The sequence below is a fragment of the Rhinopithecus bieti genome, unplaced genomic scaffold, assembly GCF_001698545.2.
Source record: "Rhinopithecus bieti isolate Rb0 unplaced genomic scaffold, ASM169854v2 scaffold_13400, whole genome shotgun sequence".
Lineage (NCBI taxonomy): Eukaryota > Metazoa > Chordata > Mammalia > Primates > Cercopithecidae > Rhinopithecus > Rhinopithecus bieti.
Window position 1 is genome coordinate 5,506,659 of NW_016807991.1, and position 21,882 is coordinate 5,528,540.

Below are 21,882 nucleotides of genomic sequence, written 5' to 3' on the forward strand. Positions count from 1 at the left end.
CTCTGGGACTGTGAGGCCCAGAGTGCCCACCCCGATCTCCACCTCTGACCTCACAAAGGGCTGCTTCAGAACTCGGTCTCCACGGCACCGCTGGCCAGACGACGGATGTTATTTTGGGCAGTGCATCTGGACTTGGCTCAAGTGGCACCAGCCAAACCCTAGCCTTACTGACCTCTCCCCTAGAGGAGCAGGAGCAGTGCTTGAGGCTGCCCTGGGAGGGCTGAGAGACAGGCTCTGGACTGGGGACTCAGGGATAGCCGAGCCCCAGCTGGGGTTGGAAGCTGAGCCAGGGACTGTCTTGGAGGAACAAGATCAAGATGCGCTTTAACTGAGAAGCCCCCAAAGCAGAGGCTGAGAATCAGAAGGCATTTCAGCAGAGTGAGTGGGGCTCCAGGCAGGGTGGATGGGGCGGCCTCCACAGTGCTCAGATCTGGAAGGGCCATTCCCTTGGTACCACACAGGGAGGAGGTGACTGTGGGATTGTTTGGGGAAGGAGCCTCGGCTGGGAGTGGAAGGCCTGGCTTTCTGGCTCTGGTGCAGTCCTGTGTTGCTGTGTGACACAGGCACACACACCCTCTCTCTGAGCCTCAGTTTCCTTACCTGTAAGTTGGTTGTTGGGAGGACCAGCGGTAGAGCAGAGATGGCAGGGATGCGCTGGGCTGGGCTGTCAGCAGACCATGGGGGTGGGATGAGGAGAGAGCTGAAGACCACCGGCAGTGGACCACAGCGGGAAGAGTGCAGGCCAGAGATGGGTCAGCTGCTGGCTTGCTACAGTTGTTCCTTCCGCAGAGTCCTCTCCTGCGGGGCTAGAGTTGGGGCTGGAGGGTTTCTGCAGTCAAGGCTGGGGATAAGAGTCTGTGCTGCAGCTAGAGGGAACTGGGTTAGAGAATGAGGAGGACAGACAGGGTGAGGGGACTTGGGGCTACCTTCATGCTGTCAGTTAGAGAGAAAGATAGGAGTACAAAGGGGAATTTTTAGGCAAGGTGCAGGGGTGAAATGAGTTTTCAGAGCCTCATCCCGTGTGTTCACCTTCTCTGTGTGTGTATGTGTGTGTGCGCGCGCGCGTGTGCGTGCATGTGTGTGTGTGCAGGTCCTGGACAGTCACAGTTTAAGTTAGCAGCAAGTGGGCTTGAGGTTAAATGTATACCACGCAAATACGAGGCTGGAGCCACTGAGCAGAGGCTGAGGGCATCTCCACAGTCCAAAGCCGGGCTGCAGACAGGGAAGGTCTGGAGGAGCGCTGGAGGGTCTGGCCTGGGGTTGGGGTCCTGGGACCAGCATGGGTGGGTGGGGCTCCAGGGCATCGCCTCATTGGCTGAGCACTGCTCCTCCCTCCCTGTTGCTTGGCTGGGTTAAGGGAGTGGCACTAGTAGGAGCTGCCCCAGGGCTTCTCCCCTGGGGGCCAAGGTCTGATAGAAGTGTGGGGCCAAGTTCTGTGTGCTCCAGCCATGGTGACCTCTCTTTGGCTCCTCAGCATCTACAAATCTGAAAGACAAAACATGGTTCAAACATCCAGGCACAGGCGGTAAGTACCCAACCCTCTTCTCCCCCTCTAGCCCCCGTTCTCCACCCAGCCCACTTCAGTGCCCTTCCTGCTCCAACCTCAACCTCTTCCTTGGGGTAGCTGTCCCCCCTCTACCTCCTCCTCCCCACCCACCCACTCACCCCTGAGGTCCCAGAAGAAGAGCATCTTCCACCTGTTGCCTGGGCTGGGTCCTAGGGTGAGGGGAGGCTCAGAAAGACTTGGATGAGGGTCAAGGCTTGCAGGTGGCCTTCAACTCAACCGAACTCAGCACCTCTCTCCCTCTCAGGCTCCGTTGTCTTTGGGGTGAACAAGAACCAGTCCTTGCAATGGCCAAGGCCCTGCCTATGTAGTCCTTGTTAGCTCTCTGGCTTCCCCGCTCCAGCCCCCTGCTTTCCCTCCTCCAGCCACACTGAGCCACACTGAGTTTCTTTTCTGTTTTTTGTTTTTTTAGACAGAATCCAACTCTGTCCCCCAGGCTGGAGTGCAATGGCGCAATCTTGGCTCACTGCAACCTCCGCATCCCGGGTTTAAGCGATTCTCTTGCCTCAGCCTCCTGAGGAGCTGGGATTACAGGATTATAGGCACATACTACCACGCCCCGCTAATTTTTTTTTTTTTTTTTTTTTTTTGTATTTTTAGTAGAAATGGGGTTTTGCCATGTTGGCCAGGCTGCTCTTGAACTCCTGACCTCGGGTGATCCACCCGCCTCGGTCTCCCAAAAGGTTGGGATTACAGGCGTGAACCACTGCACCCGGCCTCACACTGACTTTCTTTGCTTTCTTCAAATATCCTGGGAGTCCTCTGGTGACTATTCCCTCCACCTGAGAGGCTTTCTGCAGTTAACATACAGCCCACTCTCATCTCCTTCATGGCTTTGCTCCAACGCCACCTTCTCAACAAGGATTCTTCTGACTGCCCTATTTGAAATCACACCCCATCTCCAGCCCCTGCACTCCCAATTCCCCTCTCCTTGCTCTGTTTTTTCCATAGGGGCTGGTACCTTCTCTTATACAAATGTACTTGCTTATTACACTTCATTGCTGTCAGCTCCACACGAGCAGGGATATTGGCCTGTTGTACACTTGGACGGAGAGAACGAATAATGCCCCTCTGTTGACATCACTGCCTCCAGCCTATGTCTCTCTGCAGGGCTTTAGATCCTGTTTCTAGAGACCCACTGGTGTCTCACAGGCAACTCAGCTCCTAGATGGAAACGGCCTCCTCCGCCCCCTGCAAGTTCACTCCTCCTGTGCTCTTGGCTCAGTCAGGGGTCCCCTTCTCCTCAGTTGCTCAAGCCAGAAGTCCAGGTCATATCCTTGATACTTCCCTCTCCCCCGTGTCTCATATCCAGCCACTAATCTCCTAAAATATCTCGAATGTGCACAGCTTCTGCCATTCTTTCTACCACCACCCTACTCCCCCATGGCCATGTCAGGCCACCACCCGCCCATTCTTCAAAACCGCCTTCAGGCCTCACCTCCCATGCCTCCCCTGAGCTCCCCCAGTCCCAGGCTGCTTCTCTCTGGTAGTGTTGCCATTACCCATCTCTTCCATTAAACAGAGTGACCCAAGGGTGGAGAGTGGGTTTTAACTTTGTATTCCTGGTGCTTGACTCATAAGTAGGTGCTCAACAAAAAAAATTTTTTTTTCTTTTTTGAGACGGAGTCTTGCTCTGTTGCCCAGGCTGGAGTGCAGTGGTGCGATCTTGGCTCACTGCAACTTCTGCTTCTTGGGTTCAAGTGATTCTCACGTCTCAGCCCCCCTAGCTGGGATTACAGGCGCCTGCCACCAAGCCCAGCTAATTTTTTAATTTTATTTTTAGTGGAAATGGGGTTTTGCCATGTTGGCCAGGCTGGTCTTGAACTCCTGACCTCAAGTGATCCACCTGCCTCGGCCTCCCAAAGTGTGGGATTACAGGCGTGAGCCACCATGCCTGGACAACAAATGTTTGTTGAATGAAGAAACGTTGGTTAGCAGGTTGAATTGTTGGCTTGTGGGCGTGGTGGCTCACACCTGAATTCCCAGCACCTTGGGAGGCTGAGGTGGGAGGATTGCTTGAGTCCAAGAGTTTGGGACCAGCTTGGGCAACATGGCAAAACCCCATCTCTACAAAAAATAGAAAAAAAATAGCCGGGCACGGTGGCATGCTCCTGTAGTCCCCGCTACTTGGGAGGCTGAGGTGGCAGGATCGCTTGAACCCTGGGAAGTCCAGGCTGCAGTGAGCTGGGACTGTGCCACTGCACTCCAGCCTGGGCGACAGAGTGAGACTCTGTCTCAAAAAAAGAAAGAAAAAGAAAACAAACAAGCGTTAGTGAGTTGTTAGCTGTTTAGTTCCTTAGTTAGCAGATTACTTAGGGGATCTGGTTGGCTGTCAGTTCCTTGCTTTGTAGGCTGGCTTTCTTGGGCCCCTCTTCTTAGTCTGTACCCTCTCCTTGGGCTCTCTCTGTGTCCATGGCTCAGAGGACCATCTGTGATTTGCTGACCTCCAAATGTGTCTGTAAGTGAGACCACATGACCAGCTGCCTCCTCACTGGCCATCCCACCCAGGTGGCCAGCGGGCTTCTCACACTCAGCATGTCCAGAAAGGGCCTCCTCGTCCGTTCTCCCGCAGCTTCTCTGCTGCGCCCCACACTAGTCATTCCGCGCTGCCCTAAGCGCAAAAAAAGGAACCCGGAAGGGCGTCGCTGAGCTGCCGCCGTTTCCTTCCCCTCTCTAAACCGAACACCAATGCCTGTCAGCTTGTGCTCTTGTGGCCATTGGCACTGCCATCTCTGTGGCGCAGGCTGCCACCACTTCTCCACTCGTCTGTGGAGAAGCTGATGCTCACCCTGCCTTAACTACACTTCCTCCATCCTGGCCTCCACAGGGGAGGCAGCTCTCCTGCTGAAATCCTCCAGTTGGCCCATGGCCCTCTGGTAGAGTTCAGACTCCCGAATGTAGGCCATAGGGCCTTCTGCCACCTGGCCCTGGCCCCTCTCTGCCCATCTCATGCCACCTCCACTCGTCTGTGGCCAGCCCATTCCTGCACATTAGATGCTGCCTTAGCTGCAGGCCTTTGCACATGGCAGTCCTATGCCCAGAATGATCCCTGCCTCCCTGGAGGCTCCTTTACCTGCCAGCCTTCTTTTCCTGACCTAGATTTCCCTTTCTCTGGGAGCCTCCTACCCCCTCCTCTAGGCCATTCACTTCCTCCACATGCCCCATGGTGCCCCTCTTCCAGCTGGGGCAGTGCTCATCACACTGCACGGTAATTGCTCAATCGATTGCTTTTCTTCCCACGGACTGGGATCGTACCAGTGTCCTTTACTGCAGCGCCTGAACATTCTAGGCGTAGTAGATTCAAGAAATCTTGAGTTCATTGGCTGGTTGGTGGTTATCTGTTGCTTACTGTGTCTTGCCTGCTGTGTGGTGATGAGGAAGGAGTCAGGCTTCCAGGATTCTCTTGGTGTTCTTGGCTTTCTGCTCTGTCCACTTCTCTTCCCTCTTCTGTGGTTGCCTCAGGCATGGGAGCTGGGGTGAGATGGGGGCCAGTGGAGGGTCACCTCACCCTGCTAGGGAGAGCAGCAGCATTCCTCAGGACTCCTAAATTCCCCTGGCCTCACAGCAGCAAAAAGTAAGCAGAGGGAATGATAGATGTCCAGGCATGGAATAAAACATCTTCCACTTTTCAGCTGAGACCCTCTGTTCATAGTTCACCCATCCCAGTCCTAGCTCTATTCCTTGCCCCAGAGAAACAAAACCAGGGATGAATAGATGGAGGGGAATGCAGAGCTGCGTGGATAATCCACTGGTCTCCACCCAACTCCAGCTCCCATGCAGCATCGTATAGGGGTCTTATTATCCCATGGCCAGCCTCCTCAGCCCTGAAGAAGAGACCCTGCCAAGGCAAGCAGCAGCCCAAAGACAGTCCTGGGAAGGTACCATAGAAGCAGGGGAGAGGTGGACAAAGCAGGAAACCCAGAACACCAAGGGAATCCTGGAAGCCTGGCTCCTTTCTCATCAGCACACAGCAGGCAACGACCAGCCAATGAACCAAAGATTTATTGAATCTACTATGCCTACTGTATTCAGGCACTGCAGTGAAGGGAACTGGTATGATCCCAGCCCTTAGGAAGAAAAACAGTTAATTAATTAAGCGCTTTTTTTTTTTTTTTTTTTGAGACAGGGTCTTGTTCTGTCACCCATGCTGGAGTGCAGTGGTGTGATCTCAGCTCACTGCAACCTCTGCCTTCCAGGCTCAAGCAATCTTCTCACCTCAGCCTCCCCAGTAGCTGGGACCACAGGCATGCACCACCACACCTGACTTTTTTTTTTTTTTTTTTTTTTGGAGAGATAAGGTTTTGTCGTGCTGCCCAGGCTGGTCTTGAACTCCTGGGCTCAAGTGATCAGCTTGCCTCAGCTAGTGCTGGGATTACAGGCGTGAGCCACTGTGCCTGGCCTAATTGAGCAATTACTTTGCAGGGTGATGAGCATTGCCCCAGCTGAAAGAGTGGGCACCATGGGGCATGTGGAGGAAGTGAATGGCCTAGAGGAAGGGGTAGGCAGCTCTCCCAGAGAAAGGGAAATTTAGGTCAAGAAAAGAAGGCTGGCAGGTAAAGGAGCCTCTGGGGACGCAGGGGACCATTCTGGGCTTAGGACTGGCATGTGCAAAGGCCTGCAGCTAAGGCAGTACGTGATGTGCAAGGATGGGCTGGCCAGAAGAGTTGAGGGGCTGGTGTCAGCTTCTGGGCATGCAGACAGTGAGATAGCAGAGTGACTAGTCCAAACAAGCACTAAGGCCACACTTAGAGATATCTGTACCCCTCTTCTTCCCCCTGACTTTTTTTCTTTTTTTGAGACAGAATCTCGCTCTTGTTGCCCAGGCTGGAGTACAGTGGTGAGATCTTGGCTCACTGCAATCTCCGCCTCCTGTGTTCAAGCGATTCTCCTGCCTCAGCCTCCGAAGTAGCTGGGATTACAGGCATGTGCCACCATGCCTGGCTTATTTTGTATTTTTTAGTAGAGATGGGGTTTCTCCATGTTGGTCAGGCTGGTCTCGAACTCCCCACCTCAGGTGATCTGCCCACCTTGGCATCCCAAAGTGCTGGGATTATAGGCATATAATCCCAGAAGAGGGGATGCCCCTCTTCTTCCTCTTTATCCTCCATCCCCACCCCACCACCTTCCCCAAACTCCAGTCCTATACCTCTCCCTATACGCAGATTTGGGACCTGTTACTCACTGTTTCATCTACCTGTCCATCTAACTGTGCACTTCACTAAATATATATTAAGTGCCAGGCACTTTGGGAAGCTTTGAGGATCTAGTTGAGAGTAAGACAGATTCCCCAGTTTTCACTCATTCAACAAATATTTATTGTATATCTACTATGGCCTGGCGTTGTGCTAGGCACTGAAGATACACCAGGAAGTAAGATCCAGTCCTTCCTTTTCTCCCTCCCTCTCTCTTGGTCATTCATTCATTCACTCACTCTCTCACAAAACTCTGTTTGCACTGACCTGGTTGTAGAACCTGGTGCATTTTGCTGACCCCTTCATCTTTGACAGAACCTGGCACATGTTTCAGCGCTCAGTGCTGTTTATAGAGCTCGGCAGCAGACTTTGTCACACCTCATGCTGTTTGTAGAGTGCCTCACTGTTGCCAGGCCCTGGCCTGTGACCCCAAAGTTCTGGCTCTAGCAGATAGGCAGACAGACAGATGGATAGACATAGACAACTGAGCTCCACTTTCCAGTCTGCTCTCTCCTACCCTGCTTTTTCCCAGAGACTCGTTGGCATTGTGGATCGCACTTTCAGCTCCCCACCTGCCCCCCTGCAAAGTGGCTTCATTAGTGTGCCATTTTTACTGGTCCAGTCCCAACTAGAAGGAGCATGGCCTGGCCGTCTACCCCAGTTCCTCTCCATGTCCCCATGGCTCTCAAGTGTCTCCAATTCCAGCTGTCCCAGCTGCCCTGGGCAAGAGGAGGTGTGTGTGGTGAGGCTGCTGGGTTACCCATTAACTCAGTTGTGAGTTGAAGAGCTGATGGGCAGCAGGCAGACTTGAGTCTCCTTTCTGTCCGTGGGCTCGGGTCACTGTCTCAGGTCCACCCGTGGCTCCAAAATGGTCTCGTGGTCCGTGATAGCAAAGATCCAGAACACACTGCAGAAGAAGATGGTGCGAGAGTTCCTGGCTGAGTTCATGAGCACGTATGTCATGATGGTGAGTGGGTGGGCAGCACGAAGTGGGCGGGGCTCCGCCAGGGCCGCCCATGGCCCCTCCCCATGCCGACCCCATAAGTTGCATTGTCCATTCCTTGCCTCTGAGCTGGGAGCCAGCGGGAGCAGCGGAGGAAAGCAAAGAGGTGGGGGCCTTTCTCATCAAGTCTTTTTGGACAGAAAGGGCTCATAATATGTGGTGGTGCAATGAAACCATGCACTGGGATATCCGGGGCATGGCTGGAAATGGGGAGAAGGGAAACCCAGGGTGAAGAGATTGAAGAGGCCCAGGTGCAGTGGTTCATGCCTGTAATCCCAGCACTTTGGGAGGCTGAGGCAGGTGGATCACCTGAGGTCAGGAGTTTGAAACCTGCCTGGCCAACATGGTGAAACCCCGTCTCTACTAAAAATACAAAAATTAGCTGGGCATGGTGGTGGATGCCTGTAATCTCAGCTATTCAGAGGCTGAGGCAGGAGAATCACTTGAACCTAGAAGGCGGAGGTTGGAGTGAGCTGAAATCACATCATTGCACTCCAGCCTGGGCGACAGGAGCGAAATTCTGTCTCAAAAAAAAAAAAAGAAAGAAAGAAAGAAAGAGAGATATTGGCCAGGTGCAGTGGCTCAAGCCTGTAATCCCAGCACTTTGGGAGGCCGAGATGGGCGGATCACGAGGTCAGGAGATCGAGACCATCCTGGCTAACACGGTGAAACCTGGTCTCTACTAAAAAATACAAAAAACTAGCCGGGCGAGGTGGCGGCGCCTGTAGTCCTAACTACTCGGGAGGTTGAGGCAGGAGAATGGCGTAAACCCGGGAGGCGGAGCTTGCAGTGAGCTAAGATCCAGCCACTGCACTCCAGCCTGGGCGACAGAGCGAGACTCCGTCTCAAAAAAAAGAAAAAAAGAGAGATATTGAAGAGAAACTTGATGATTAGGCTCTGAGAATGAATCCAGAGGGCACTGGGCGATGTTGAAGGCTGGCAAGTAGGGGAGTGACATGATCAGATTTGGATTTTAAAGGTAATTTTGGGTGCAGTGTGGAGCAAAAGCAGGACAGGCAAGGCTGGCAAGAGGGAACCAGTTAAGAGGCTATTTTTGATCTGGGACAGAGAGAGGGTGATGACTGGTCTGGGGTTGGAGAAGAAAGCACGTGTTTGAGAAGGCTGTGGAAGATGGAACTGGGGAGACTCTGCCAGCAGAAGATGTGGGCAAAGCGCTGATGAGCTGTTCTGGAGCACGGGGCCCAGCACAGGGTGAGAGGCGAGATGCCCGTAGGGAAATCCAGGAGATAGTTAAACACAGGCAAGGGGCTGGAGCTCAGGAGAGGCTTGGTCTGGAAGGAAAAAGTTGAAGTTCATCACAACACAGGTGGTGATTGTCAACATTGTCCAGAGAGAGTGTACAGAAAGAGAAAAGGATGGTTTGAGGACAGAGGCTTGAGGAATGAAGAGGTGCACGCAAAGGAGCCTGAGAAGGAATGGTCAGAGAGGTGGGAGGAGACCCAGAGCAGACTGCATGACAGAGGGGGGCAGTGGTTCCACCAGGAAGAAGCTGTCAGCAGATGGGCCACGCAAGGTGAGCACTGGCAAGAGGCCTTAGGGTTTGGCAACGTGGAGGCTGCTGGTAACCTTGACAAGGGCTTTTCTTTAGTGTGTGACTGGGACAGAATCCAGACTGCAGGCGGGATGTGAGGTTGCTCCCTCTCCAACTGCTTCAGCCCTGCCACTTACCCCAGTGAGCCTCTGCCCTTAACACGACTGTAGCCATGTTTATTGCATCTTATGCAGGGTCCAGGTCTAGAAAAAGAAGGGGCAGCCTCTGGGAAGGGAAGCAAAGGCAGCCAGGTGCATGCTAGAGGAAGGTGGGGTTAGAGAGAATGTTTGTGTGTGTGGTAGGGCCCATGGAACTCAAGGGAGAGAGGAAATCGGAACACCAGGGTTCTTAGCCTGACCCTGCCACTGAGTCACCAGTTGGCCTTGGGCAGGTCTCTCCCTGGCTTAAAGCCTGACTTCTCACTTATATTGTGTAGAATTAGGCCTTCATGGGCTTTGGAGCTGTGTTTGAATCCTAGCTCTGTTATCTTCTAGCTGTGTGACCGTCCACAAGTATCTCAACTGTTCACAAATTTACCTTTCTTGTTTTTGAGACAGGGTCTCACTCTGTCTCCTAGGATGGAGTGCAGTGGCACAATCTCGGCTCACTGCAGCCTCCATCTCCCATACTCAAGTGACTCTCTTGCCTCAGCCTCCTGAGTAGCTGGGACTACAGGCGCGTGCCACTGCGCTCAGCTAATTTTTCTATTTTTAGTAGAGATGGGGTTTCAGCCTGGGTTGGCCAGGCTGGTCTTGAACTCCTGAATTCAGGTGACCTGCCTGCCTCAGCCTCCCAAAGTCCTGGGATTGCTGGCGTGAGTCACCTCGCCCGGCCCACAGCTTTAGCTTCCTTATTGGTTAACAGGAACACTAACATCAGATAGCTGGAGGACTTGTGTGAAGAATGCCAAGTCTCAGCACGCAGTACACATGTGGTACCCATGTATTGGTCTCTTGTTATTAGGACAGGTGCTCTCAGCTGCTCTCTCCTCTCTGCCTCTGGCCCTCCCCTGCTCCTCTCTTACCTCCCCACCTGCTTTGGCTTCTGAGCTGTGAGGACAGCAGCTGGATCCTGTCCCTCCTTAATCCAGGGCAAAGTAATTCACTTATCACAAGACATTCCAGTCCCATGAGGGCTGTTAACCCTTGGAACCTTGGAGGCAGGAGGGTGCGTCCCCTGAGAGCTGTTAGGGAAAAGGCACCACCCACATGCTTGATACCTGCCCATATCTGTGTTTCTCTTCCTTTTATTGAGATTTTCATTGAGCACCTAATGCATCCTGGGCTCTGTGATGGGAAGCACCTTACGTGAAGCATCTTCCCAAATCCTCGCAATAGCCCTGTGAAGTAGGTACTATTATTATCCCAGTTTCACAGATGGGAAAACTGAGCCTCCTTGAGACTAAGCCTCTTGCCCAAGGTCACACTTTAAGTCAAGATTAAATCCAGTGCAGTCTAATATCACAGTCTTTTTTTTTTTTTTTGAGATACAGTTTTGCTTTGTCATAGTGGTGCGATCTCGGCTCACTGCAACCTCTACCTCCGGGGTTCAAGCGATTCTTGTGCCTCAGCCTCTGGAGTAGCTGGAATTACAGGTGCATGCCTCCATGCCCAGCCAATTTTTGTATTTTTAGGAGAGACAAGTTTTCACCATGTTGTCAAGGCTGGTCTTGAACTCCTGACCTCAAGTGATCCTCCCGCCTCGGCCACCCAAAGTGCTGAGATTACAGGCGTGAGTCACCGTGCCCAGCCTAATATCACAGTCTTGACCCTTAACTTCTATGCTCTGTCCCTTAGCTTAAATATGGCAGCTTTTAAAGACTCTGGCTTGTTGATGCTCCCCCAGCCAGGGTAAGGTCCTCATTTTCAGGTAGTTCAAGATGCCTCTCTCAGCCTGTTTCCCCATCTATAGAGTGGGAGAAAAATTCTTGCTGTGCAGATTTGCTGTGAGAATTGAAGACAGTAGCACTTGTAAAGGAACTTTGTGAGGTGTAAGCCTATATTGGACATTGTGTTGTTGCTATTTTTAGTTGCCAGGCTGTGCCAAGAAGTGAAGGCTTTTTTTTTTTTTAAATATATATATAGGAATTGCAGTGAGTCACCAGGGTGAAGGTTTTGCCAAAAAGCTAGTGTGACCTTGGCCCCATTTACTGCAGCCAGGACAAGGGAAGTGGACTGATCCATGTTGCAGCTTCTAGGGGTGTTGCCCTTGGAGCTGGCCTCCTGGCTGTCAGGGAGACTTGGATGGGCTGGGTCACATTCACTGATCAGGGAGAGGAGGGGCTGGAGCCATCCGGGCCCTGGAAAACCAGCCGTACACGTGAGCCATGGGGCAAGGGTTGTAGATCACATGCTACAGGGGCCAAGAGAGCGGCAACTCAGGGCGGTGGGGACTTTGGCTGGCTGCTGAGTGCCAATCTGTGCAAGGCTGTAGCTGCTGCCACTCCAGCTGACTGTTGCCATGGAGGGTGGAATGCAGGCCAGTGTTGCCTGAGCTGCTCATTTTTCAAGAGAGACGGAAACTTCTGTTCTTCAAAACCAAGTTATCTAAACAAAACCTGTGCGCTGGATGAATTAGGGCATGAGTTGCCAGTTGGCAACCCTGACACAAGGAATCATGTGGGGTTCATTCGCTCACCCAGTTTTTTTTTTTTTTTTTTTGAGATGGAGTCTCACCCTGTTGCCCAGGCTGGAGTGTAGTGGCGCAATCTCGGCTCACTGCTCTGCCTCTTGGGTTCAAGCGATTCTCCTGCCTCAGCCTCCTGAGTAGCTGGGATTACAGGTGTGTGCCACCACGCCTGGCTAATTTTTTGTATCTTTAGTAGAGATGGGGTTTCACTATGTTGGCCAGGCAGGTCTCGAACTCCTGACCTCATGATCTGCCTGCCTCGGCCTCCCAAAGTGCTGGGATTACAGGCGTGAGCCACCACGCCTGGCCTATGCTCATCCAGTATTTTTAGCACATGGTATTGGAGTGGGGAAAAGGCCATGGGGGCTCCTCTGTTTTCAGACCCTCCATGCCTGCTCCAGTCCCTCTACCTCCTTAACCCGCCAACCTGTCAACCTGTCCTGGCCTCACTCCCCAATGCACCCACATCTGTTCCTTCGGATCCTGGATCCGAAGCCAGCCCAGCTCTGGGTTCCCCTGCTTCTGTCCTGGGGCTTCTGAGGGACCCAGTGGGCCCTGCTCAACTGCCTCTCCCCCACCATATCTGGGCTATTTCACATGTTCTCAGACTTCCCCAAATCTGCTCTGTACTCTGACTTTATTTATTTATTTTTTATTTTTTCTTAAATAAGCAAATGGCTTGATCTGCTGCTTGACAGGTAAAATAATCAACACTTCCTGTGGTGTTCAGCTCACTCTCTTGTCCCTCTCACCACCAGACCCATTAACCACCCATGTATCCACATATCACCCCTTGGCTGGGGCGCGGTCCTCTCCTTCCTGGAGGACCCCTCCACTTCTGCACCAATCCAGCTGTCCAGCCTACTCAGGTACTTCACTCTGTCCTTTTATTCTCTCCTTTATCTTCAGCCTGTCCCTCTCTCAGCCTATAAACATACCGAAGTTTCTCCACTGAAAACAACACAAAACGAAACCTCCCTCCCTTCACCCTGTCAGCCCCTTCATGGATCCTGTTCTCTCTCCCCTGCTCCTCAGACGAGTTCTCAAAGAGGAGTCTACACTGGTGCCTTTCAACTCTTTGCTGCCAGCTCCTCACCTCTCCAGCTCTGGAACCGGGCTTCTGCCTCCACAGCTGGATGACGCAGTGCTCACCATGTTCCTAATGACTGCTGGATTGTCACATTCAAAAGCATGCTTTCTAGGCCTGTACGCACTTGACCTAGAAGCTCCATGCGACAGTGTGGACTGCACCTTCCTTGGGAAACTGTTTCTCCTCGACATCCATGGCACATTCTCTCTCTGTTCCTCTCCCATTTCAACACCTGCTTCACAGTTGAGGTTTCCAGCGTCCACCCATGAGTGTGATGTGTGGCTCTAGGGGCAGCCCCAGCTACCTTTTGTTTTTGTTTTTTTTTGGTAAGGAGTCTTGCTCTGTCATCCAGGCTGGAGTGCAGTGGCTCGATCTTGGCTGACTGCGACCTCCGCCTCCCGGGTTCAAGCAATTCTCCTGTCTCAGCCTTCTGAGTAGCTGGGATTACAGGCGAGTGCCACCACGCCTGGCTAATTTTTGTATTATCAGTAGAGACAGGGTTTTGTCATGCTGGTCTTGAACTCCTGACCCAAAGTGATCCGTCCACCTCGGCCTCCCAAAGTGCTGGGATTGCAGGCGTGAGCCACCGTGCCTGGCCTGGTCTGCCTTCTTACCCTGTACCCCCTCCTGGGGCCTTCTCCACTGACGGCTTTGACTTCGGCCCTCATGTCCACAATTCTCCAGGTTTTCTCTTTCATCAACGCTAGAACAAAGCTCTCCAGGGGAAATACAATACAAGCCATCTATATAATTTAAATTTTTCTAGTATCCACATTAAAAAGGTAAAAGCAACAGGTGAAATTAATTTTAATAATTAACCCATATATCCAAAATCCTATTTCAAGATGTAGTCAGTGTAAAATTATTAGGATATTCTGGCCAGGCTTGGTGGCTCACACCTGTAATCCCAGCACTCTGGGAGGCTGAGGTGAGAGGATTACTTGAGGCCAGAAGCTCGAGACCAGCCTGGGCAACATAGTGAAACCTCATCTCTACACAAAATAAATTGAAAGGCCGGGCGCGGTGGCTCACGCCTGTAATCCCAGCACTTTGGGAGGCTGAGGTGGGTGGATCACGAGGTCAGGAGATGGAGACCATCCTGGCTAACACGGTGAAACCCTGTCTCTACTAAAACTACAAAAATTAGCTGGGCGTAGTGGCAGGTGCCTATAGTCCCAGCTACTCGGGAGGCTGAGGCAGGAGAATGGCGTGAACCTGGGAGGCAGAGCTTGCAGTGAGTGGGAGATCGCGCCACTGCACTCTAGCCTGGGCGACACAGCGAGACTTCGTCTCAAAAAATAAATAGAAAAAATTAGCTGGGGCCGGGCGCAGTGGCTCATGCCTGTAATCCCAGCACTTTGGGAGGCTGAGGCAGGCGACCATCTGAGGTCAGGTGTTTGAGACCAGCCTGGCTAACATAGTGAAACCCTGTCTCTACTAAAAATACAACAAAATAGCTGGGCGTGGTGGAATGCACCCATAACCTCAACTACTCGGGAGGCTGAGGCAGGAGAATCACTTGAACCAGGGAGTTGGAGGTTGCAGTGAGCCGAGATCGCACCACTGCACTCCAGCTTGGGCAACAGAGCAAGACTCTGTTTCAAAAAAAAAAAAAAAAAAATTGGCTGGGTGCCATGGCACATGCCCATAGTCCCAACTACTTGGGAGGCTGAGGTGGGAGGATCATTTGAACCCAGGAGATAGAGGGTGCAATGAGCCCTGGTCATGGCACTGCACTCCAGCCTGGGTGATAGAGCAAAACCCTGTCTCAAAAATCAAACAAACAAACAAACAAACAAAACAGAGGCACGAGAAAGTAAGGCATGCGTGGAGCAGCGCAGTTGTTTGGTTTGAGGCCATCTGGCATAGGTAACTGCCTGGATTTAGTCCTGGCTCACCATGTACAGGCTGTGTGACCTTGGACAAGCCATTCAAGTTCTCTAAGCTTCAGGTTACTCAGCTGTCAAGTGGGGGAGAATAATAGTACCTAACTCATAACACTGGCGTGTAAGGGTTAAAGGAGGTGATCAGTGTAACTTGCTGGCATGTAGGCAGTGCTCAACAAATGGTTGTTATTATTATTTAGTAGCAATACTATTGCTGAATAGAAAGAATATTGGGGCAGATATGAAACAGGCAGAAAGGATGAAATTATGCAGGGTCTTAAATGGTGGCCTACTGAGTTTGGACTTCATCCTAGAAGTGGAGGGGAGCCAGTGAGTGAGCCCAGGGAAGATGCGATGGGGTTTTTGTTAGGAAGGTCACTCTGGCTGCAAGGAGGAGGCTGGGTGAGGTTTGGGGAGCATGTAAGCAGAGCTGATTGGGTGTTGGGGAGGATAGCAAGGAAGCTCCCATTTGCAACATCTGAGTTTCTGGCTCTGCCAACGGGGATGGGGGAACATAGAGTGAAGAGCAGGTGTGCTGTGAGATGGCGAACCTTCAGCAGAAACTGAGATGCCCGTGGAACACCAGGAGAGTTCCAGTGGGGATCTGCAAATAGGAATCTGGCTTCCCAGCGGAGATGATGGAAATTTTACTGCATCAAGCATAGCTGAAGCTGTCGATGTGGTAAAACCATGCCTGAAAAGACCTTTGGAAAATCAGGAGGTTGCTGGAGCCCTTGGAGAGAGCTTTGGTGTCTGTGACATGTGGAAGTGGAAGCCAGATTGACGAGGGGGTGCGAGGGAAGGGGTGAAGCAGCTGGACAGCGTGTTCTCTCATGCAGTCTGACCGAAACAGTGAGGGGGTGACCAGGAGCCCACAGGTGGAGAAGGACGCTGGGCAGGGGTGGGATAGTTTGCCGGGAAGGATGAGACTCCAGTCTGTGGAAGCTGATCAATGGGAGGATGGAAGGTACTGGGGAGATGGAGGCCTCTGCAGAGGGAGAGGATAGCACAGAGCTAGAGCTGAAGGGAACAGTGGCTCTAGACTGAGGCTAATGGGCCTGAAGGTACACCCCTTACCCTGTGAAGCGAAGCGGCGTCATCTGAAGAGCCGTGAGGGATGGGCAAGCAGCAGAAGCTTGGGAATGCTGCCTGGGGTCAGTAGAAATGAAGCTGAGGGCAAGACAGTTAGGACCCCACTGTTCCAGCATTGTGGAGGTTGGGGCGGAGGGTGCGTGTGTGTGTGTGTGTGTGTGTGTGTATGCAGGGAGGGGTTCCTGGCAGAGTCAGGCATGGATGGATGTGGAGGTCCCTTTTTTTTTTTTTTGAGACGGAATCTCGCTCTGTCACCCAGGCTGGAGTGCAGTGGCCGGATCTCAGCTCACTGCAAGCTCAGCCTCCTGGGTTCACGCCATTCTCCAGCCTCAGCCTCCCGAGTAGCTGGGACTACAGGCGCCTGCCACCTCGCCCGGCTAGTTTTTTGTATTTTTTAGTAGAGACAGGGTTTCACCGTGTTAGCCAGGATGGTCTCGATCTCCTGACCTCGTGATCCACCCGTCTCGGTCTCCCAAAGTGCTGGGATTACAGGCTTGAGCCACTGCGCCCGGCCTGGAGGTCCCTTAAAGAAACTTCCTTCAGGCCAGCCTGAAGTGTGAGGGACTCTGAGAGGGTGCAATCCATGTCAGCCATCCCCTCCTCGCAGCCCTGCCTTACCCCAAAACTTCAGGTGGGCCTGGGACTGAGGTGCTTGGATGTCTGTCGTAAGAGCTTCTGACTGCCGCTCCACCTGGCCAGTGGCTCAGGTCTGAGAGGCCTCAGCAGGGGCAAGGAGAGGAGGCAGTAAGGAGGGAAGGCTCTGGAGGAAGAGGGTGTGGCAGAGGATTTTCAAGGCAATGCCAGAGAGGCCCAGGGCATGCGGGTGAGGAGCTAGAACTGAGCTCTGAGCCCTCCTCTGAGGTTGGGGCTTCTGGGCAGGCAGCCCCCTTAGAGGCCCTCCCTTGTAGGTGTTCGGCCTTGGTTCCGTGGCCCATATGGTTCTAAATAAAAAATATGGGAGCTACCTTGGTGTCAACTTGGGTTTTGGCTTCGGAGTCACCATGGGAGTGCACGTGGCAGGCCACATCTCTGGTGAGTGAGCGCAGCCCCTGCCAGACTGGGCAAGATGAGGTGTCCCCAGTAGGCTCTTTCCTGCCTGCCTCAGCCCCTTCGCCGGCACAGCCAGTGCCTCAGCCTGGCCACTGGGCAGGAGGAAGTCTCCTCTGAACCCCGTGCCTATGACGTGTCTGCCCCAGATTCTTCCCGGGTCCCCCTCACCCACCATTTTCACTGGCTGGGTCATCTTAGGCAAGTCATCACCTTCTCTGTTCCTCAGTTTCCTTAACAGTGAAACGAAGACCGTGGCCCCGGCCTCACTGGGTGGTCATATGACAGAGAGCTCTGTCACGGAGCACGCTCTTATACACACTAGCCATCGTTGTTCTCAATACTGTTTGTCACTGTTGTTTGTTTTGCTCTCCCTCCCTGACACACTTGCCTGCTGCCCGCAGGGGCCCACATGAACGCAGCTGTGACCTTCGCTAACTGTGCACTGGGCCGCGTGCCCTGGAGGAAGTTTCCGGTCTATGTGCTGGGGCAGTTCCTGGGCTCCTTCCTGGCAGCTGCCACCATCTACACCCTCTTCTACAGTGAGTGTCTTGCCCAGGTGTCCGCCTCTGGCCTCAGTCGCCTCCTATGAAATATGGGCAGATTGGAAATCAGTGTCCTGATTAGTAAAAACAGCTGGGAGAAAAAAGCCTTGGAGCTCCCCCCACCCCTAACCTATAACCTCATTTCTGGGATGCCGGTGGGGCTTAGCTGGGGTCAGGTTCACACGACAGTCTGTGTCTCCGCAGCGGCCATTCTTCACTTTTCGGGTGGACAGCTGATGGTGACCGGTCCTGTCGCTACAGCTGGCATTTTTGCCACCTACCTTCCTGATCACATGACATTGTGGCGGGGCTTCCTGAATGAGGTCAGTGGTCCGGGATGAGTACCCCTCCCCCTGCCCTCCACCCCTGAGGACGGAGCCAGCAGGGAGCCCCTCCGGATAGACAGGACAAGAACTCTGGATGGAGACTGTACCGAGACGTGTCTCTGCTGGTGGGCTTGGATCTGGGGCACTGCCGAGGTCCTGTGACTTGGGGAGCGGCCCAGGTGAGCTGCCACAGCATCTGCTCCTCAGGCGTGGCTGACCGGGATGCTCCAGCTGTGTCTCTTCGCCATCACGGACCAGGAGAACAACCCAGCACTGCCAGGAACACAGGCGCTGGTGATAGGCATCCTCGTGGTCATCATTGGGGTGTCCCTCGGTATGAACACAGGATATGCCATCAACCCGTCCCGGGACCTGCCCCCTCGCGTCTTCACCTTCATTGCTGGCTGGGGCAAACAGGTCTTCAGGTACTGCCCCTGCCCAGGCCCATTCCTTCGAGTTTTTCTGTGGTTCCCCTGTGTGTTGAGGGGTGGTGGGTGATGTGAGGGGCAGCGCAGTAGGGTCCTGCTGAACCCCCAGGTGGCCTGGGGAGCAGGAGTGAGTCCCAACATTTCCCGAGGCCAGTACAGACACAGATCCTGCACCTGCACTGGGTGTCAACCCTGACCCTGAATCGGGCTGAGGCTGACCAGGGCCCCGGGCTGGGGGTGTTTCCTGGGGTAGCCTGGGGATGACTCCTCTGCTCAACCTGTCGTGGGCCGAGGTGGATGAGGATGCTGTCCTGGGCATCAGCCCCTCAGCAGGCCTCTGCCTCTTGCCTGCAGCGAAGGGGAGAACTGGTGGTGGGTGCCAGTGGTGGCACCACTTCTGGGTGCCTGTCTAGGTGGCATCATCTACCTGGTCTTCATTGGCTCCACCATCCCACGGGAACCCCTGAAATTGGAGGACTCTGTGGCGTACGAAGACCACGGGATAACCGTATTGCCCAAGATGGGATCTCATGAATCCACGATCTCTCCCCTCACCCCCGTCTCCGTGAGCCCTGCCATCAGATCTTCAGTCCACCCTGCCCCGCCCTTACATGAATCCATGGCCCTAGAGCACTTCTAAGTAGAGATTATTTGTGATCCCATCCCTTCCCCAATAAAGCAAGGCTTGTCCCACAGCAGTAGCCCCACTTCCTGGGGGCCTCCTGTGGTCAGGCTTCCCTCCTGGGTTCTTCCGGGAGCTCTAGGGCTATGTCTTAGCCCAAGGTGTAGAGGTGAGGCGCCTTGAGTCTTTCATGCCCTGGGAACTGGGGTGCCCCAGGGGGAGAATGGGGAAGAGCTGACCTGTGCCCTCAGTAGGAACAGGGTGAGATGAAAGAATGACAGAAACAGAATGAGGGATTTTCAGGCACGGGGGAAGGAAGGGCTGTTTTGGGGAAAGGACTGTAGCTGGCTGGTGGGGAGCCGGCTTTAGAAATACTTTGAAGGGATCCTGAGATTGGACTCTAGACTCTCCCCTGGTTCTTCCTTTCCCCGAGTTCTGGCCAGTTCTTGGACCAGACAAGTCAAGGCCCAAGAATGTAGATCAGATTTTTTTAGCCTTTTTTTCATTAGTGCCTTCCCTAGTAGTCTTCTAGATTTTTTTTTCTTAATCACATGAAATTTTAATATCACAGATATACTATATATCTGTTTATGTTCTGTGCTTTATACATAAAAAAGAGTAAGATTTTTTTTTCACCTCTCCTTTTAAGAATCAGTTTTAATTCCCTTGAGAATGCTTGTTATAGATTGAAGGCTGGTAAGGGGTTGGGCTCCTCTTTCTTCTTCCTGGTGCCAGAGTGCTCCCACATGAAGGAATTGGAAAGGAAGATGCAAAAAGGGAAATCCTTACAACACATGAAGACACAGGAAGAAGCCTCAGAGGGCCCCAAGAGCCCCAGGGAAGCAGCCGCAGAGGCTGGGTGGGGATGGGGGGCTAGGATCTGCTGACCCTGGGGCCAGGCAGGAGTCACTCTGCTGCCTGGGGCTCCGAAGGCAGCATCACCCATGGTTCCTGTCATTGCTCATGCATTTTGCCTTTCAATAATTATTGTGCACCTACTGTGTGCAGGCCCTGCCTGGACACTGGGGATGTGCAGTGGGTGCGCTGTGCTCTGCCTTTGAGGGTTGCAGTTTAATGGGGAACAGGTAATTATAAGGAAGAAGGTGAGTGCAGAGTGGGAGGCTTGGAGGCTGTGGGGCTCGGGGTGGGGAAACTCACATCCAGCCTCTGGGTCAAGGCCAGGAGGCTTCCCAGGAGGAGACAGAGCAAGGTATGGTGGTGGGGGGTGTCCTTTTTGGGGCTGGGAGCTGCACTTTACAGTTTGAGGGGATGGGCAGAGGAAGCTGGGCTTTGTTCTGGAGGTGGGGGACATGGTGAGGTGAGGTTTAGAAAGCACATCTGAGCCACAGTGTGTAGGATGCTGGAAATGGTGGAGACGGGCCTGCGAAGACTGCTGGGAAGCGATGAGCCAGGAGCAGCAGCCGGGCACCTAATAATGGGTCAGCACTGTGGATGTGGAGACGAGAGACGGGATTGATCAACACCCGAGAAGTACAATGTGCAGGACTTGGGCTCCATTTGGATGGCGTGGGTGAGGGAGAGGGCGGAGTCAGAACAGACTTCCAGTTTCCAGCTTGGGCCTGGGGATTGGAGATGTCCCCACTGAGAGTAGGACACAAGTGAGGAAATGGTTTGGAGAGGAAGATGATAAGTTACATCATGGACATGCTGAGTCCGAGTTGCCTATGGGACTTGGAATGGGGGGTGGCAAAAGGTGTGTAATCTTGAGCAAGATATTCAAGCCTTCTGGGCCTTGGTCTTATCTGTAAAATGACGATAAGAATATTACCTCCCATTTGTGTTGCTGTGAAAATTAAATGCACTACCACATGTAAAATGTTGAGAATCGTTTCTGGCTCAGAGTAAGTGCTCAATAAACACAGTTATGCCTTTTATATGGTCTGGAGCTCAGAAGTAGAAGATGGGGGTTCGTGAAGTCATGGGTCTGTGGATGTAGCTAGAGTGTGGATTAATGACAGGAGGGCCAGGGGGCACTGCACAAGGTAGGTGGTCAAGAGACACTGGACATAACCCAAATGTCCATCCACAGGAGAACAGATACATACACGGTTGTGCAACTGCACATAATAGAATCCTCTATAATAGCGAAAATTAAGGCACAACAGACACCTGCAGCAACACAGAAAAATTCTGGAGGCATAAAAAGTAATAACAGTAGCTGGGCGTGGTGGTTCACGCCTGTAATCCCAGCACTTTGGGCGGCAGAGGTGGGTGGATCACAAGGTCAAGAGATCAAGACCATCCTGGCCAACATGGTGAAACCCTGTCTCTACTAAAAATGCAAAAATTAGCTGGGTGTGGTGGCAGGCACCTGTAGTCCCAGCTACTCGGGAGACTGAGGTGGGAGAATTGCTTGAACCTGGGAGGCGGAGGTTGCAGTGAGCCAAGATTGCATCACTGCACTCCAGCCTGGCGACAGAGCGAGACTCGGCCTCAAAAAAACAAACAAACAAACAAAAAAAAACAGCCTGGCATAGTTGGGCACCTGTAGTCCCAGCTACTGAAAAAGCTGAGGCAGGAGAGAATCCCTCGAATCCAGGAGGCGGAGGTTGCAGTGAGTGGAGATTGTGCTGCTGTACTCCAGCCTGGGTGACAGAGATTCCGTCTCAAAAAACAAAAAAGTAATACAGACTATATACAATGTGACACCAGTCTTGTAGCTGAAAAATAAGCAAAAATACATTCTTCACTATATATATGTATATAAGAAAGCTATTTTAGAAAAAGAAATAATTCCTACAGGCAGATGGGGAGGAATACCAGAGTAGTACCAGCTATTAATAATTTTTTAGTTCTGGGGTTGGACATTTGTGGGTTTATTATATGATTGATAGCATATAAATATGATCCATATTGTTTGTATGTTATATATATATATATATATAT

The 21,882-nt window shown here is 52.6% G+C and overlaps 1 protein-coding gene across 6 annotated transcripts; it reads left to right on the forward strand.

Annotated features, from left to right (window-relative positions):
• Positions 1-72: 72 nt before the first annotated feature.
• Positions 73-20,823, forward strand: AQP7 (aquaporin 7). Of its 6 annotated transcripts, XM_017884900.1 has the most exons (8): positions 73-378; positions 1,475-1,525; positions 7,606-7,723; positions 16,916-17,039; positions 17,459-17,596; positions 17,804-17,922; positions 18,133-18,350; positions 18,708-20,823. In XM_017884900.1, exons 2-8 carry the CDS (start codon positions 1,500-1,502, stop codon positions 18,991-18,993), a joined length of 1,029 nt encoding a protein of 342 aa, XP_017740389.1. In that variant the 5' UTR covers positions 73-378; positions 1,475-1,499; the 3' UTR covers positions 18,994-20,823. The 6 variants fall into 6 exon arrangements, with proteins under 6 accessions (XP_017740389.1, XP_017740388.1, XP_017740392.1 ...); XM_017884899.1 differs by lacking the exon at positions 73-378 and having other exon boundaries at positions 606-1,525; XM_017884903.1 differs by lacking the exon at positions 73-378 and having other exon boundaries at positions 606-1,525; positions 18,767-20,823.
• The last annotated feature ends 1,059 nt before the right edge of the window (positions 20,824-21,882 follow it).

Bases quoted from the DNA above. Each gene is read 5' to 3' on its own strand.
- AQP7 (XM_017884899.1), top strand. From the start codon at position 1,449: ATGGTGACCTCTCTTTGGCTCCTCAGCATCTACAAATCTGAAAGACAA. The intron at 17,040-17,458 runs GTGAGTGAGCGC...TGCTGCCCGCAG, and splicing joins CGTGGCAGGCCACATCTCTG to GGGCCCACATGAACGCAGCT. The intron at 17,923-18,132 runs GTCAGTGGTCCG...TCTGCTCCTCAG, and splicing joins GGCGGGGCTTCCTGAATGAG to GCGTGGCTGACCGGGATGCT.